General features: G+C 38.5%; 1 protein-coding gene across 1 annotated transcript in view; it reads right to left on the bottom strand.

Annotated features, from left to right (window-relative positions):
- LOC311210619 (von Willebrand factor D and EGF domain-containing protein-like) overlaps positions 1-16,360 on the bottom strand; it is a gene marked incomplete at both ends in the record, with an annotated part of 180,403 nt that overhangs the window by 8,479 nt on the left and 155,564 nt on the right. Inside the window, 3 exons of the mRNA XM_084288620.1 lie at positions 2,680-2,777; positions 8,629-8,724; positions 9,877-9,972. Of these exons, the coding sequence (XP_084144746.1) occupies positions 2,680-2,777; positions 8,629-8,724; positions 9,877-9,972 (290 nt within the window). The remainder of the gene's footprint in view (positions 1-2,679; positions 2,778-8,628; positions 8,725-9,876; positions 9,973-16,360) is intronic.

Consider the following 16,360-nt stretch of genomic DNA (forward strand, 5'->3'; position numbering starts at 1 on the left):
AAATAATTTTATCAACAGTTTGTTGTCAGTGTGGGTACTCATAGGCCCTGATTTTTCTACTATTCACTACTTTCATTAATGTCTTAGGCAGAGATGTCACATCACATTTTTGAACGATATCACATTTGGAGACAGTGCAAGCAGGTTTAGAATTACTTTTTGACTTTTTTTTTTTTTTTTTGATAAATGGGTGAAACAGTTGGAAATCCATAAGACAAAATTAAGTAAAGACAATAAAGACTGTGCTTACAAAAGAAAAGTCAACCACACAGATGCCAAATGGGAAATGAGTGATAAGGTATCAACAGTGTGGAACAGCTGAGCTGGTTGCAGTGCTGTAGCAGAAAAAGGTAAATCTCCTGCTATAAAAGTATTAATGAGAGGCTTGGAGCCCCACGGGGAGGCAGTTACTGGGTGCTCAGCAGTGCTGGGACCCAGCTGCAGTGCTTCAGCAAGGATGGAGAGAAACATGCGAGAGCTTGGACAGGAGCAATAGAGAAATGAGTTCCATGCTTGGTTGGTTGTGTTTAGGAAAATGAGAGAAAATTTAGTAGTAGGAAAATTACAGTTTCTTTAAACCTGCAAATGTTGTTCATAAAAGAACTGTGATGACTTTTCCCTATATCCACCAAGGTTACTCCAAGGAGTATCAGTTTTGCTTGTAACAGAGTGGGTTGATGTCCAGTATTAGGAAAAACAAAATTGTGGTATAATAATGTAGTTAAATACTTCAACAAATTACTTAGATAAACTATGAAATTTCCACAGTTGACAGGTTTGGAGAAGAAATTGATTAAAGCCTGATCAAATTGTTCGCTTATACCTGATCAAGTCCAATAAATTAACTCTTGGAAGGCCTATTATCCTAACATCTCTACAGTAATATGCATTAAAAACCCTTATGTTCACAATTTACTATAATCCATGCTAGTAAATAAGCTTTTGTATTTTAATATCTCTTATAATTTTGATTTTTTTGGAGGTGTAGCTTATTTGGTTGTATATAGTCATGTAATTTAAACTAGATGCCATTAAATCCATCAGTTTTATTACTAACTTTGATTCTAGCTCTAAGCAAGGCTTGCAGATTGAAGGAAACCTGTTAATTCTTTTTTATTCAGAATGGTTTCTTCCTCACATCAAAGCAATGCATGTTCACATCAGTGCAACCAATCAGTATTTCTGCAGAATAAGCCATGAAACTGAAGGACTGCTTCAAACAGTCCTAAAAAATGTGAGATGAATCATTGCTAGTGAGACCCATGTGTTTACATGTTTCATTGATGGCTTGGCATTTTGGGCCTACATAATATGCAAAGTCTTTTGCCACCTTCTTTTTCTTTCAGGACTGATTTACTGTGTAATAGGTTATTCATGTGTAAAAGGAAGCCTGGTATTTGATTTAATATTTTCTGTGAAGTACAACAGAGTTCCACTTCATTTGTGAACTGACAAATATCATACTTCACACATTCACACCTAGAATAATGCTCTACAACAATCCTGCTAATCCTCGTCTGGTTTATCAAAAAGGGCAACTCTTGACCTCCTGAGAAAAAGTTCCTTGGATATAAACACCTGCAGACAACAACTCCAGTTTATCTAGGAGTTATTCTTACATCCTTATTGCTTATTCCTGCATCCATTCTACTTTTGTTAATTATTTGATAAAAAGCCCACCATGCTTTCCTATTCTACAGCCAACCCCTTTGATAGATTTTATACATATATATAGAAAATTGAAACACTTACTCATCTTATCTACATCAGCTGCATTTCACTATTGATATAGGGGCTGTAATTTAGTGTAGAGATGTACTTGTTAAGAAAATCCATACAGAACTTTAATTATGATATTAAAATCTAATTATCATTAGCAGAATAAAATGACTATCTGAAGAGATTTTCATGCTATATCTAATGCATAATGTAATTGAAATGAAAATATGTTGATTTTTTTTTTCCTCTAGCCTTTGTGTACAGGTAAATGAGAGGGCAAGCTGCCCTTCTGAAAGCTGGAGACTGGGAAAGTCGGGCCACTGGAGTGGGATAGGGCTGCATTTGCAGGAAGTGACTGTGTGGCCCCTGACAGTGGCAATCATATGAAATATTTTGGATGTTTGTGACTGTGGAAGGGAGAAAGTTCACTGGGAAAAAGGGTGTGCAGATTAGGAAAAAAAGTGGCGCTCACTCAAGTGTCTGTTATTCCCATTGAAAGGGTACAGGGATTTAGTCCCTGTGGCTCTGTCTGAGCATGTCTGGAAGCACCCGTTTGGTGGTGGAGCAGCAGGCACCAAAAAGGGCTCATGTGGAAAAGAGCCTCTAAGGAAGTTACTTGGAGGAGAGAGGCAGATCCCGTCTTGGCCTGGAGAACTGTTTACTGTGCAGATGCTTAGTGGCTTTGGACAGGAGAACTGTATTAAGGATGACCCTCACTATCAAAATAGACACGGCTTTTGTATGTTTATATTTGAGGTATTAAACTATTACATGCAGAACTTGTGTACAGGGTTAGTTTGGCAGCTTAGTGGTCATTAAACTTCCTTTAAACTCCTTTATAACCTTTTTTACATCTTTCACAAGGTTATCAAGAACTTTTCCTATAAACTATTTCAGTTATATTCAGCTATTTTTTTCCTCCTTACTATAAGAATCCAATGGTTTTGGCTGATACCTTACCTTCTTTTCACATGCTGAGCCAGTGTAGCCACTTCTGCAAGCACAGACATTTGGTCTTATGCATCTGCTTCCAAATAGACATTTTTGCTCACAAATTGCTACAAGTGAAAGATAAAATTGTTTAGAAATACACTTTAAATGTTGTAATCAGAAAGGAAATACTCAGATGCTTTAAAAACTGATATGACAATGATATGACAAAATATATCATGGTTCTGTAGTTTCATATGATGGAGAAAAGGACAAAAAATACGTAGGCATTAAAAATGTGTGCCACAGGATTTTTCATGCTTATGTGTCTGTTACATTTACAGTTTTCTTTCTTTATCTCTTCTGCACAATGATGGGGAAAGAGAAGAGTGCCAAAATAATCACCTTAGCTCAGCAGGAAATGGATCAGAGCAAGCCCTGATCTGGAAAGCCAGGATACGTTCTGGGCATCAGTGGTTGGGGCAGATTCGTGTCAAAATCGATTTGCTTTTGTTCCAATTGAAATAAAATAACAGCTGTTAAGAGATCCTTTCTTGTCTTGAGATGCAAAGATAGGTTAAATATTTACTCCTCAAAGTGATATTATTACAATAAATAAAAGGGAGAATTTTGTGAGTTGCATACTTCACATCTCTGGAAACAAGGGCATGTAATTTCACGGTCTCAAAGAATCAATAAAGGAATCAGAATAAAAGTTTTTAATCTTATCTAGAGTACTTATAGAGTACATTTATTTGATGTAAATAATTTATCCATTTAAAGATATTCTGTTAATGAAAGAATCAGGGCTTTTATTTTATTTTATTTTATTTTAGGAGATAAAATATTATCAACTGAATTACTCAAATTTCAACCATTTTTTCATGCTCAGTTCATACAGTTTATATTCTTATGACATTGTTTTGGCATAGAGGAAAGACAACAGCCAATTCATAGGGCACCAATTCAAACAGAACATACACCCCTTAGTATTTTAATTAGATCTCATGAGTTAAGACTTCTATAAATATTGCCAAATAAATATCAACAAGTGGATTATTATATTTTCTTGTCAGAGAGAGCCATATAGGAAAGCAGGTAGCCATGCACCATTAAGATCTGAATATAATGTATATGCCATTATATGTCAATAAAGCATAAGACATAAAGTATGTCTATGCTCCAATACCTATATGTATGCTCCTTCACTACTGAGCCAAGTATTTGGTCAGATCTGAAAAAGTTTAATGTATCCCTACAAGGGGCTTTTTGCAGAAAATCAACTTCAACAAATTCTGGGGATAAAGGAATGAATTCCAGGATTTGTTGGTCTTAGAATCTGATTTTGACACAAATTTAAGCTCATGGAAATTCTTTGTGGTTTAAGTGAGGGTTCGTGCTTTGGTCAAAACTGCTGACCCATACCATGTCTAGAAGAGGAACATGCTGTGGACCTGCAGGTGATCCTTTTCAAAAGCCAGCTGTGCCAGGTGGTTTTCTGTTGTAGGACTCCAGTGACCTGCAGCTAGCAGCTTGACTTCCTACTGTAAGAGCTAGTTGAAATACTTCTGCTATTTTAGAATTATAGAACCATAAAGTGGTTTGAGTTGGAAGGGAGCTTAAAGATCAACTAGTTTTGAAAAGCTATCTATCTTGAAAAGCTAAAAAGTGTCATTTTTGTTGAAACAAGACGCAAACTTGGTTTTGTTATTTGCAGCTGGTTTATCTGTTGTAAAACAACCCCCAAGACCCACAATGGGCAGCTGCAAACTCTGAATTACTTTTGAGAGGGGGAAGCCCAAGTGTGATCCCAGCTGTGGACGGGGCAGAGGAGAAATGAAATCACACTGGATGTATAACAGCATACTGTTCATCTTCCAACTGCTTCCCCAGCTTTTCCATAGGCTGAAAGAACTCATATATAACTGGAAAAAATTTCACTCATTGGAAAAAAAAATAAAAAAAAGGAAAGAAAGAAAAAAGAGAAAATAAAACAACAAAACACTTTCCACCTTCTGCTAGTCTGTGCATTGACAGCAGAAGGGGCTCCTTGTGCCCACACCAGTTTTGTTCCACTGTATAGTAAGCTTTTGTTCTAGAAGAGAGAGAACTGTGTCTGATATTAGTACATATAATTTGATATGAACTTGGGCACAGGTAAAATGGAAATTAATTCTCCTTTCTTCTTTGTAGTGGATAAAATGAAGCCAGGTAAGGAAAAGAGAGGTAGACTTTTCTGGAGATCTCTAACTCTGCTAGGGTGTTCTGGTCTGCACTGGCAGAAAAACAGATGTTAGATAAGCTACCAGACTTTTTTTTTTTTTTTTTTTTTTTTTGTTCATCTGTAGTTACTTTGATTCTCAGATAATGCAAACAAAGAAAAAAAAAAAAAAGGAAAAGATTCTCTATTTCTTTATCCTTTGCTACCTGCTTGTCTTTCCCTCTCCACCCACTGCTTCCTGCTGTAGTGCTCAGAAAAAACAAGAGCTCAGTTAGGAGAAAAGTTAAAAACATTTTGGAAGAAAATTGGAATTGAAATCACAGAGGATAATAACATAGCTGAAGTTCAAATGAATATTTCATAAATGTATTTACAAGGGATGCTAAGCCTCTAAACACTGAAAATGACACAGGCTATGTGTGCATTATCCTGTACAGATTCAGCACAGAAAGTCATTTAATAAGCTAAGCTTATGACAAAATTATAATCAATAAATGCCCATTACAGAAAGAGATTTATCCCTGGATGTTAAAAGAACAGAACTATAATTTGCATGCAAATGGCAATCGTTTTTACGATTTTTCTTTTTTTAAGGATTGAAAGGGTTACACAGGAAAGCTAGAAGCAAGCCTGTCTGACATGTTGTTCAAGACAGAGAGAGAGAGAAGGAGCAAGAATGTTGAGGAAATTATAAGGCTATAAGCTTGACACTTATAACATGCAAATAAAGAGAAGATATTCTGAAGGGCAAATGAGAAGGCAGTATGGGTTCAATAATATTAGAACAGAAGATAGCAGTATGAATTTTAATGACGAAGATCCTTCACAACTATAACCTTCTTATACTTTATAATTAATTATTAGAGTTATACCTTGATCCTGCACTCTGATCCTTAAACAACTGCTTCATATCTCTGGCCAGAAGCCTTATGACTTTGCTGGGTTGTGTTTTGGCTAAATCTACCAGGGTAGTCAGATTGTACCATTAGGTCTTCACTGCTTTGGTCTAATATTTCTTTTTGAGCTCAAGAAAAAGGGAGATGTGAGCTAACAGTGAAGGATGCAGGGGGAACCCACGGGCATGGAGCTTTAGAATGGGTGTCTGAGCTCAGATGGGAAGGAGATAATTTTTCGTGAAAACATGGTGATCCTGCGATACTGTTCCTGTGTTTTCCAAGAGGGAATTTTTAGAACATTTGTGCTGCTGTTATGAAAGTTAATGAGGGAGTCGAAGAGAAAAAATCTTGTAATGGAGGGAACCTAATCTATGGAGCTGCTACTTTCTCTGGGTAAGGCACGTTGAATATTTCAAATGACATTTTTTTTTAACCTGTCTTCCTGAAAGGTAATTTCCTTACATTTGCAATACTGTCTGAGACTTGACCATTATTCCTTGTTCTATGACCGTCTATGGCCATAAAGTCATAGGTATTTATCAAAGATAATGTGTGTATTCCACCGTACACCGTATTTGTTGGGACAAATGACCTATTTTATTGATTCTCTTTCAGAAGCTATTCTGTGCAGTTACAGATGAGTGGGGAAGAAAACTATTCTCTCGACTGACCTCTTTATTTACAGTCTGATAAAAGAGAACTATTGCATTTTATCCATTACTGCTGAAACAATGTCTCCTGAAAGTCTCTTAACCTACTCTTACTCTTGCCAAATTCTGCAGTGCAGCGGTTGCCAGAGACTGGTAAAACTGTAAGAAAAACAACCTGCACAGGCATCTCTGCAATGTCACTGCGAGTTTGACTGATCATAACATTGAGAAATTTGTAGTTCACCAGATTAAATGGAAATGCAATTTCATTGCACATCATTGCAAAAGAGGCAAAGTTTTTGCTTGCATGATTGCCCCTCCAACATGCAGCAGACTCATTCCAAATCAGATACAAGCTCCACAACTTGTGTTGCTACACCTGACCATAGAGTTCAATCTTGATCTCTGAAGCATTTTCAAAATACTTAAGAGATATTTTTTTTTTCTGACTTGGACAGTGGCAATCTTCATTGCAAAAGAACTGAAAAAAAAAAAAACCCACAAGATAAATTCTCAGTATTTGTCCATTGTCTCTTTTGCTGGCTTAATGGCCTGCTTTGGCTAGCTGTCTTGGTACAGAGGACTGAAACACTTTTTTTTTTTTTTTTTTTTTTTTTTTTTTTTTCTTTCTGAGAAATGTCTAGAAAAGAGTAACAGGAGTTCCTATAGATCCGTTGGTTTGGTCACCCTACCGGATATGTGATAGGAAGTTAGTGAGGAAAAATGGTGTTCAGTGTGGGGATGCAACCTGCATCTACATTCCCATCTCTGCCATCTCGATAAGGGCAGTTGCACGAGAGCATGGGCTGAAAACAAAGAATGAAGCTGGGGTTATCTACCTTCCTCCTACACCTGAACAAGTCCCAAAGTCACAAACCAGCCCAAATTGCTTCTGAACAAGGGTGGCACTGCGAGGACTCATTGAGTTCAGATACATAAATACATTTTTTTGTCAAAGTACAAAACCAGACATGCTTTTAGGGGTTATACTTTCATGCAAAACTTTATATGTAACATCTGTGAGGATGAAGACTTTCTGTTTCTCCTGGTATCTCCCTGCCTCATTGTGAATACCCTGGAGCAACATTATAAGACCTAGCCATCTGCTCTCTGACAATAGTCTTCTCTCTTTCTGTTTGAAAAATAGTGAAATTCCAACCACTTGGTGATTATTTGGGTTTGCTGTGAGACCTAGGAGTTTCGGACAGCTCCTTTTGGACAGAGAGCTGATTTAATTGCCCACTCCAGTGGCATGGGAAGAAATAGTAAAAACAGAGTGGCTATCAACTGAACAGATCTGAAGGAACGTTTCAAAGGAGCTGATTAAATAGATTAAAATAATGCCCAGGCTTGTGTGTCTGCATAGTACAGCAGAAATTGGTAATGATAGTAAGTCTTACTTGCCTTGCGCAGGAGCAAGCACAATTTGCTTATTTATTTAATAAACTGAACCAGGGATATGTTATCAACTAATAAATAACTTTAAACATTACAATGTTTGAACTAGAAGACAGCTGGTGCAAAGAAACAATTACACAACCATTGGGATTTAACTGACAAAAGATTTCCATAAGTAATTATGCTTTCTGAGTGTGAGAGGAAAGGAAGATTACCCTTTAAAGGGGATAATGCCTTGATATTTTCTTCATGCCCTTTTACTGTAAAGCTAATAACATGCACACACTGAAGCGACCCTGTATAATGGCCAATAATGGGGCTCTTCCTATTCCAGCTTTTTCAGTCCCTGCATGTACAAAGCCACCTCAATGGTCACATCGAATGCGTAGGGCTTGCGGGATTGGGCTCCTAGGTTAACAGGTACCTGGTGTCTTCCTGTGCTAATGCCATCTGGATATGCTGAAGAGGACACTCCATTTTCTTTTGTCCCTGACCCCTCTTTTTTATTTAGTCTTTCAAATCATTGAGTTTAAAACCTATTAATATTGTCTGGCAAATCGAGCTCAGCATTTGCGTAAGTAAAGGTTGTCAGTTCTCTTCCTCACACGGATGTTGAGTCCAGAAATGTCTTTGAAAATAATAGTTTTACTGGCAGCATACGACAGTTCTGACAAATAAGAGGCAGATTTTAGGTGCTAATCATCTTATGGTTGACTTTTACATGTAGTGTAAACACAGTAGAAGAGTTAATGTGTAAAGATCTCTGGTGCAACACGTGTGGCTACAAGACTGTCATAATTAGAGCAGCACTTACGGGTCTGGCACAGCATTCCTACCCATCCTTCAGAGCACTCACAGATGTTTGGACCTATACATTCACCACCGTTCAGGCATTTCTGCAGGCAAACAGCTGAACAGATTGACATGAAACAAGTGAGAAGATGTAAACAACATATCCAGACGTTCAAAATATGCCTGAAAGAGTGACCTGCTCAGTTTCTTTTCAAATGGCTAATTTCCAAAGGAATTCATGTGCTCTATTCATCAGATAATTTGTGTGTAGGATTCTTTGATATTTACTTCTTTCTTAAGATATCTTTGATGACAGCCTACTGGTAGCTTGGCTATTTCTAACATTCAGCTCACTATCAGTTAAGAATACTCCCCATATGATATGTTCATATGGTATATTCCTATGTGTTATATGCATATAATGTGTTCCACATTATAAGTAAATTGAAATGCATAGTAGGTTTTCATACGTTCAGTGTATATATTATTTATTCAGAGTTTCCAAAAAAGTGAGAGACACAGACTTCCTGCAGAATTTCTGAAGAAATTATTAATATTATAATTTCAAAACACTGGTTCCGAAATCATATTTACTACCAGGACCCAAAGGGTAAAACTCCAATATTTTAATCTGGTTTGCATACAGTATATCATCTGGATTATAAATTTATTCAGTTTATCTGTCAACATCATGGTAATGAATAACCACATAAGGAAAAATACTCCTTGAAAATATTTTAGGGTGAGAGGTTTTCTTTTTTTAATGATAGTTTTATGTAAGAGTAGTCAGATATGGTAGAGTTACAGAGTGAGAACACATCTTTCTTGAAATTGTGCACCAAAATGTATCTGGTGACCTTGAGAGTATATCAGTTTGGAAGGCTTTATAGCAAGCTTTAAATATTTCTGTATTTTGAAATATATGGCATTTCTCTGTAAAATATAACAAAATATGTGAAGCTGTTAAAACATAAAATAAATGCTTCAAGTTTAATACTATAAAAATGAATTTCCATAACAAGATGTATAACAGACAGCTGAATGAAGCAGAACCAGGGTTCCCCTACACAGCTTTTTTCTTTGCATGCATCAAATGTTTATAGCATTTTGTATTGCTTGTGCTTAAAATTGTTTTTCTTCAAACTGCTGAAGGAGCAAAATGAATTCTATGCACTATATTGTTTTTTAATATTAAAAGAAGATTACAATTGAAGTTGACTGGCCTAAGTAATAAGCAATGATTTGTTTGATGGGCAGTAGAAATGCTTACGTTTATTACAGTGTTTCCCTCTCCAACCAGATGGGCAGTCACAGACATTTGGGCTTACACACTTCCCTCCGTTCACGCACATGGGATCACAGACACCTGCAGATACATATCAAATGAAGAACATGGCAGCTGGGAAAAAAAGGAAGATTTTACTAGAGACTTATAAACATCTTTTCATAAGGTTTGATTGGTCATAATAATAATAAAAAAAAAAAGCAGGAAAGTAATTTGGATTTGAGAATCTAAGACTCAGAGGCTTGGTATCTCCCATACATCCTTCTGGAATATGTTGAGCTTTGTGTAGAGGGTCTTGGTTAATCTCCAGTAAAAGCTGCCTCATCAGACACATGAGAGACGAGTTACTTACAAGGATTCTCAGATAAACAAGTAAGATTTTTTTTTTTTTTTTTTTTTTTTTTTTTGTGGCAGCTATGGACAGACCAAATGCTAGTTAAAGCATTAAAGGGTTTCCAACCCTTCCTGGTTGGAAAACAGATTCTCAGATGTATATTTGGATAACAATGGGCTTAATGGGATAGATTGGCTTCAGAAAATTTGTGTAACATCTTTGTGCTCAATTAAACTTAAAGACTAAGTAGACATTTTTGCACTAGTAGTTGTTAAGGTACTTACCTTTTTATAATACTGATTCATATGAGTAAGATGCAAAAGCTGAGTTGTTCCTTCAACCAGAAGAAACCAGACAAGTTTCTGTTAGATTTAATTGAAAATCCTGTTGCTAATTTTTGCATCTGACATCAGGCCCTGTATTTTTCAACACCCAACAGTAAGATCTCACTGTTTTGGCAAATCAAACATCTGCAGTCTGAACACAACGAATGCTGTGACTGCGATGCTTTGAGATAGGAAAATGTGGTAGATGCCACATGCATGTACCCAAAGTCCTCGCCAGCTCTTTCTCCTTGCCTGTCACAGTAACTCAGGGGAGGACCTATAAGAGGTGCTGCAATTTAGAGACATGACAAATGCTGTTGTGATGGAATGATTTGCCTCTTACATGGAAGGTGTTTGTATTTGATAATTGAGTGGAAGAAAAGGAAGCTGTGTTAACTAGCAATGGTTGGATTAGAGAATGAGAGTCAGGAGTCTGGCTGAGGCTTGGAGTGGAATAGCTTCTGCCATTTTCAAGCTTTGTGGGCACAATGGGATTTTCCAGTGTCCCATTGCTGTTAGCAGCAATCATCATCTCCCTGTGTGCGGAGCAACAAGAGAACTTGCTCTTCTATTGGGAGCAGGCTACATGTTCTGCAGGTACTGAGGGGGCTGGCAGCTAAAATGTAGCACTACAGTACCTTTAGGCTTTTTTTAGCCTTAAGGTTGTGCTGACTTTTGGCACATCAGCAGTAAGATGACAACTTGAATGGTGATGCTGTAGTAATTCTGGCTTTCAAGACATTTCTACTTACAGGGCTCTGAAAGTATCAGAACCCACCCCACAGCCACAAAATAGGAGTTATGTTCGAAAAATGGCATGCAAAAAAACATCAACTGTTATCTGAAGGGAGAATAACCTTCTGTTCCTCACTTAGGTATATGATCAGGTATCTTTAGATAAGCAGATTTAGATACCTTAATTATTTCCCTGAATAATTATGAACATTAATAATATGATGCACAGAATTATTGCTTTTGTAGGTCTTTGTGTCCTGGTCACTTGCTCTATTCCTTTGGCGCAGATACTGCTGCACTGGCAGCTTTTAGAGCCACATGGCTGCTCTTGTTTGGCTGCTACATTTGCGGTTTGCTCTGTGCCAACGCTCACAGATCTCAGCACAGTGACCTGCCCTCAGGCAGGTCAGATTTACCCATAGTTACTGAAGGCTGCTAGGATTCAAGCCCTTAAACTGTCACCCTCTTTGCCCTTTTTTCTCCACCTCTTCTGATCCATGCTATAATCTTTGCTTCTGCTTACTAAGGCTAACAGGGATCTAGAGTTCTTGCTGAACCATCAAAAAGTCTTGCAACACTCTTCAAAACCTAGATGAGTTCAAAGAGTTATGGAAACCATAACTATGAATTCATCTTCTCTCTCCCCCTACCCCTACTTTCTTTTTCTCCCCCTTTTCATCTCACATCATCAATAAGGCTTCTGTCCCCCAGCTGTATATTGGGTATATGTGTATATTGTATATCACCCCAAATCATAAAATTTGGATCTAGATTTCAGATGACCCTAAGCTTTGTGACATTCAAAGACCATAGTGCACTCATGGCTAATCTGCTGTCCCAAGACCATCATGTTGTGCTCAGACCAGCAGTGTGCTCAGGTGGCCAAGAAGGCCAACGGCATCCTGGCTTGTATCAGGAACAGCGTGACCAGCAGGGCGAGGGAGGTGATCGTCCCCCTGTACTCAGCTCTGGTGAGGCCGCACCTCGAGTACTGTGTTCAGTTTTGGGCCCCTCGCTACAAGAAGGACATCGAGGTGCTTGAGCGGGTGCAGAGAAGGGCGACGAAGCTGGTGAGGGGCCTGGAGAACAAGTCCTACGAGGAGCGGCTGAGGGAGCTGGGCTTGTTCAGCCTGGAGAAGAGGAGGCTCAGGGATGACCTTATCGCTCTTTTTAGGTACCTCAAGGGAGGCTGTAGCGAGGTGGGGGTTGGCCTGTTCTCCCACGTGCCTGGTGACAGGACGAGGGGGAATGGGCTTAAGTTGAGCCAGGGGAGTTTTAGGTTAGATGTTAGGAAGAATTTCTTCACTGAAAGGGTTGTTAGACATTGGAACAGGCTGCCCAGGGAAGTGGTGGAGTCACCATCCCTGGAAGTCTTCAAAAGACGTTTAGATGTAGAGCTTAGGGATATGGTTTAGTGGAGGGCTGTTAGCGTTAGGTTGGAGGTTGGACTCGATGACCTTGAGGTCTCTTCCAACCTAGAAATTCTGTGATTCTGTGATATGTTGAAACCCAAGAATTTCATCTGGAGATCAGAAGAGACTGTCTTCCTCTCTTCACCAATATAAAGTGAAGCCAAGAAAAAATAACTAGAAGCAACTTAATACTTGTTCAAACAGGGATTTCTATTTTTTTTGTCTCTTAACTTTTTTATGTGCTTTTCACCTTATACAAAAAATTGCACTTTAAGATAATGCTAGTGGTTTTGTTCTGATATCAGACTTTAAAAAATTCTATGACAACGGATGCTTCCTTCAATTACAGGGAATGAAACTGTTGTGCTTTTTGATTCAGTTTTGGTTTTCAGTTTATGCATAACTGAGCTTGTTCCAGCTCATTTTGCATTGTAATTCAGTAAAGCTTTACGTAACGTGGGAGGTCCAGTCTTGGCCTGAGTAAAACATGAGAGTTCAAACTGATTTTCAACTTGGGATCTGTTTTTGTCTTTGTTCAACTGCCTTACAAATGAGCAAGTAACCATGAAAGTATAGCACTAACTTCTTTTACATTGCTTATCGCTTACAGCATCTCTCACTTAGGCAATAAATCCAAGGGAGTTCAATTCCAAGTTAACTGAGGGAAGTACTTAAGTGGGAAATTGAGGATCAGGGCCAAGTTTGCTCTGCTGTGGAGTGGGCAGTTTTGGCTCTTTGCCCTGCTGGGCAGACACTTTCTTGTCTTTTCAAGGAATTCAGAAGGCACCTTTATGTAAACGTATGCCATGTTGTCTCTTCCCCTTTTTCTGTCTGACATCTCTACCTTGTTCTACCTTTCTTTAACTTTCTGAAATACACTCCCATCTCAATACCCATCTGGCAGACTTCAACATTTGTTGATTATAACTAGTTCTGATCCATTCTAGTCCCACTCCTTGGCCTCCGTGGAGGAGCTCCAATTTCAAAATAGCAAACAAAAATGTTACAGCCTCTCATAGGAAAACTAAATAAATTATCAGACACTAGGAGAGCAAATCAAATTATCGTAAACCTCCCAGGCACAGGCATGACTTTGTAAAGACTTACCTTTCTTTATTCTCCCCTCCCCTTGAAAAATGCCTAGCATCTTGACCCAAAGACAACAGTGGTTTGATAGGTTTTCCACCTGCCTTGGGAACTAGCCTTAATGGAACTCATGTAAACATGTTTGTGTCTTCCCTTTGTTACAGTTTGATAGGGCATATCGCTGGGGTTGGAGGGGGCCTTCCTCTACCTAAATATCCTGGGTGCAAGCTTACTGGCAGTCAGCAGGCATTGCTAAAGCCCTAATCCCATTCCCCACGGTGTTAACGTCAGCATTTCTGTGCTCTTCAGTAAGAACTGAAGCACCGAATTTCATATGCAGCAGTGTTACTCAATGCTGTAAAGGGTGTGAAGGCCACAGTTTAAAACTAGAAAGGATTTCCATGACATTATGCTTTCTGAAACTGGGAAGTTAGATAAAGTAAGCCTATGTTGAAGTTGATAATGCAGGTTAAAGAAAAAGCATGATTACACGCTATATTTCAGGTGAGGGTTGATTTTGATAAGGTAACTAGGAGCTGCAGGTTTCAAGATAAAACACGGGTGTTGCACGGAACATCATACAAAATGTACACAATTCTTCTATGTACTGAAAGGGACTCACGAGTTGCTAAATTCTCTGTTTTATTTAACAGCTATTTCCCTTTGATGGCTTTAATGCATTTTGACCTTACAATAACTTAAAATTTCCTGTGACCCTTTTAATAGCTTATCCCTTCTAGGCTGACTTTACCCCATTAAGTGCTTCTTGCAACTCTTTTTATCAGCCTCCACAGAACTCCATAGCTAGCAGTTCAGCCCTAATGTCCTTACAGTAACCAGACCTCCCACTTTGTCAGCCAAAGGCAATAATTTTTCTGCAAAATATATAATTCCAGAGATTACTAAAATTCTAAGGAAAAATAAAAGCAAAAGTTAAATATTGCCTCTAAAGTCTAGTAGGTCCTCCCGGTGTAAGTAGCATCAGCAATGGACACCTACAATTCCAGTGTCTTCCTTTGTCTGCACTTCTTGCAATAAATTTACAATAAGCTTTCCCTTAAAACATGCATGATATTAAGCAAAATATCCCTGCTATGCAAAGAGGGGCCAGTGGTGAAGCTAAGCAGTGGGCATGCTTTGCTTCACAGCGTATACTACAAGCAATTGGGAGTAATCTCTTGGTCTAACAATCACAGTATTAGCCAGTAGTAACTGCTGATCAGTTTACAGTGATTAGAAGAAGGCAGATGTTTCCTTCAGACTCCCATTGCCTCTGTGGATTAGCAGACAAAAAACTTTTGTGGTTGAACCTTAGCCACCTTTTGATGCATGTACCCCATTGCACCTTTCCTAGCTAGAAGTGGATGATAATAAGGAGTGAAAGCCTTGTAATTTTGTTGAAACTGGAGAATCTTCATCACCACCCTTATAACGTCAAAGCAGAGGGAATATTAAATCAGGCTTCTAAAATCTTGGCAGAAAGGGATTTTATGCAATGTTTCAGTAATATGCTGTGTTGCAGCTGAACATCCATGTCCTTCTCTGACAATGAGAGTGCACTGACGATTTCTTTCTGGATCAAGAATTACCTGTCATCATGCATCCCAAGTCATGCTGCTCATGAGGAGACAGTGTGTCACACTGCAGTGATGATTAGAAGATGTAGTTTTCAAGACAACTTTTCTCTTTCTCTTTTTTTTTTTTTTATTTTTATATATATATTTTATTATTTATTTTTCCTTTCCCCTTGCTTGTAGAAGCTGATAAAATTGACCTGCTTCTGGGTGCATTCTGCCTTTGGATGGAAGAGAGAAAATAGCCTCAAGCGGTAACATCTGTGTGGGCCAGCTAAGGTAATGCATCAGGCTACAGCTTCACTGACAAAGAACACAGAAATGTAGCCAAAAGAACACCTACTGGTAGATATATACTTCAATGTACCCTTTGTCACCATCCCTATGCTGTCATTTGTACGTGATTCATAGGCACTGCTTTTATTTCTGGCTGGGGTTGGTTTTGGACTGACTACTCTGTGGCTCTAGCGCATATTTGTACTTGCTCTCTCAATGGCTCTTTTGAGGAGTAGGAAGCTTGATCAGTCACAGTTTTGGCTTTTGTGTGTGTACATGTTGTTTTAATGTTCGTTTTCTGCTTTCTGCTCAGTGGTTATCTTGATGTGGTGTGACATTCTCAAAAACATAGAGCTGTAGCTGGGGAGATACAACGCAGGAAGGATACAGAGCAAGGGACAGATTTAAAAATAACACCGACTGGTCTTGTCAGGAAAACATAGATGACAGAAGTCAAGCTGAGAACAAAAATGAAACCAGTAGATGTGAAAGCAGTTGGTTTCTGTGTTAAAACTGGCACTTCTAGTCCTTTTCTAAAGTTTATAGGTAATATACATCACCTATTGATAAAACACCAGAGGGGGGACAAGCTCAGTGCCAGGAATGTGACAAGCTTGCAAATGTAGCCTTGTAGTAGAGGGATGTTGATGAACTTCTTCATAGGAGGAGAACTGGAGGGCCAGGTCAGCAGTTTCACAAAATAACACAGTTCAACTGATCGGCTGG

This window comes from Netta rufina, assembly GCF_964035555.1.
Source record: "Netta rufina genome assembly, chromosome: 6".
NCBI classification, from domain to species: Eukaryota; Metazoa; Chordata; class Aves; order Anseriformes; family Anatidae; genus Netta; species Netta rufina.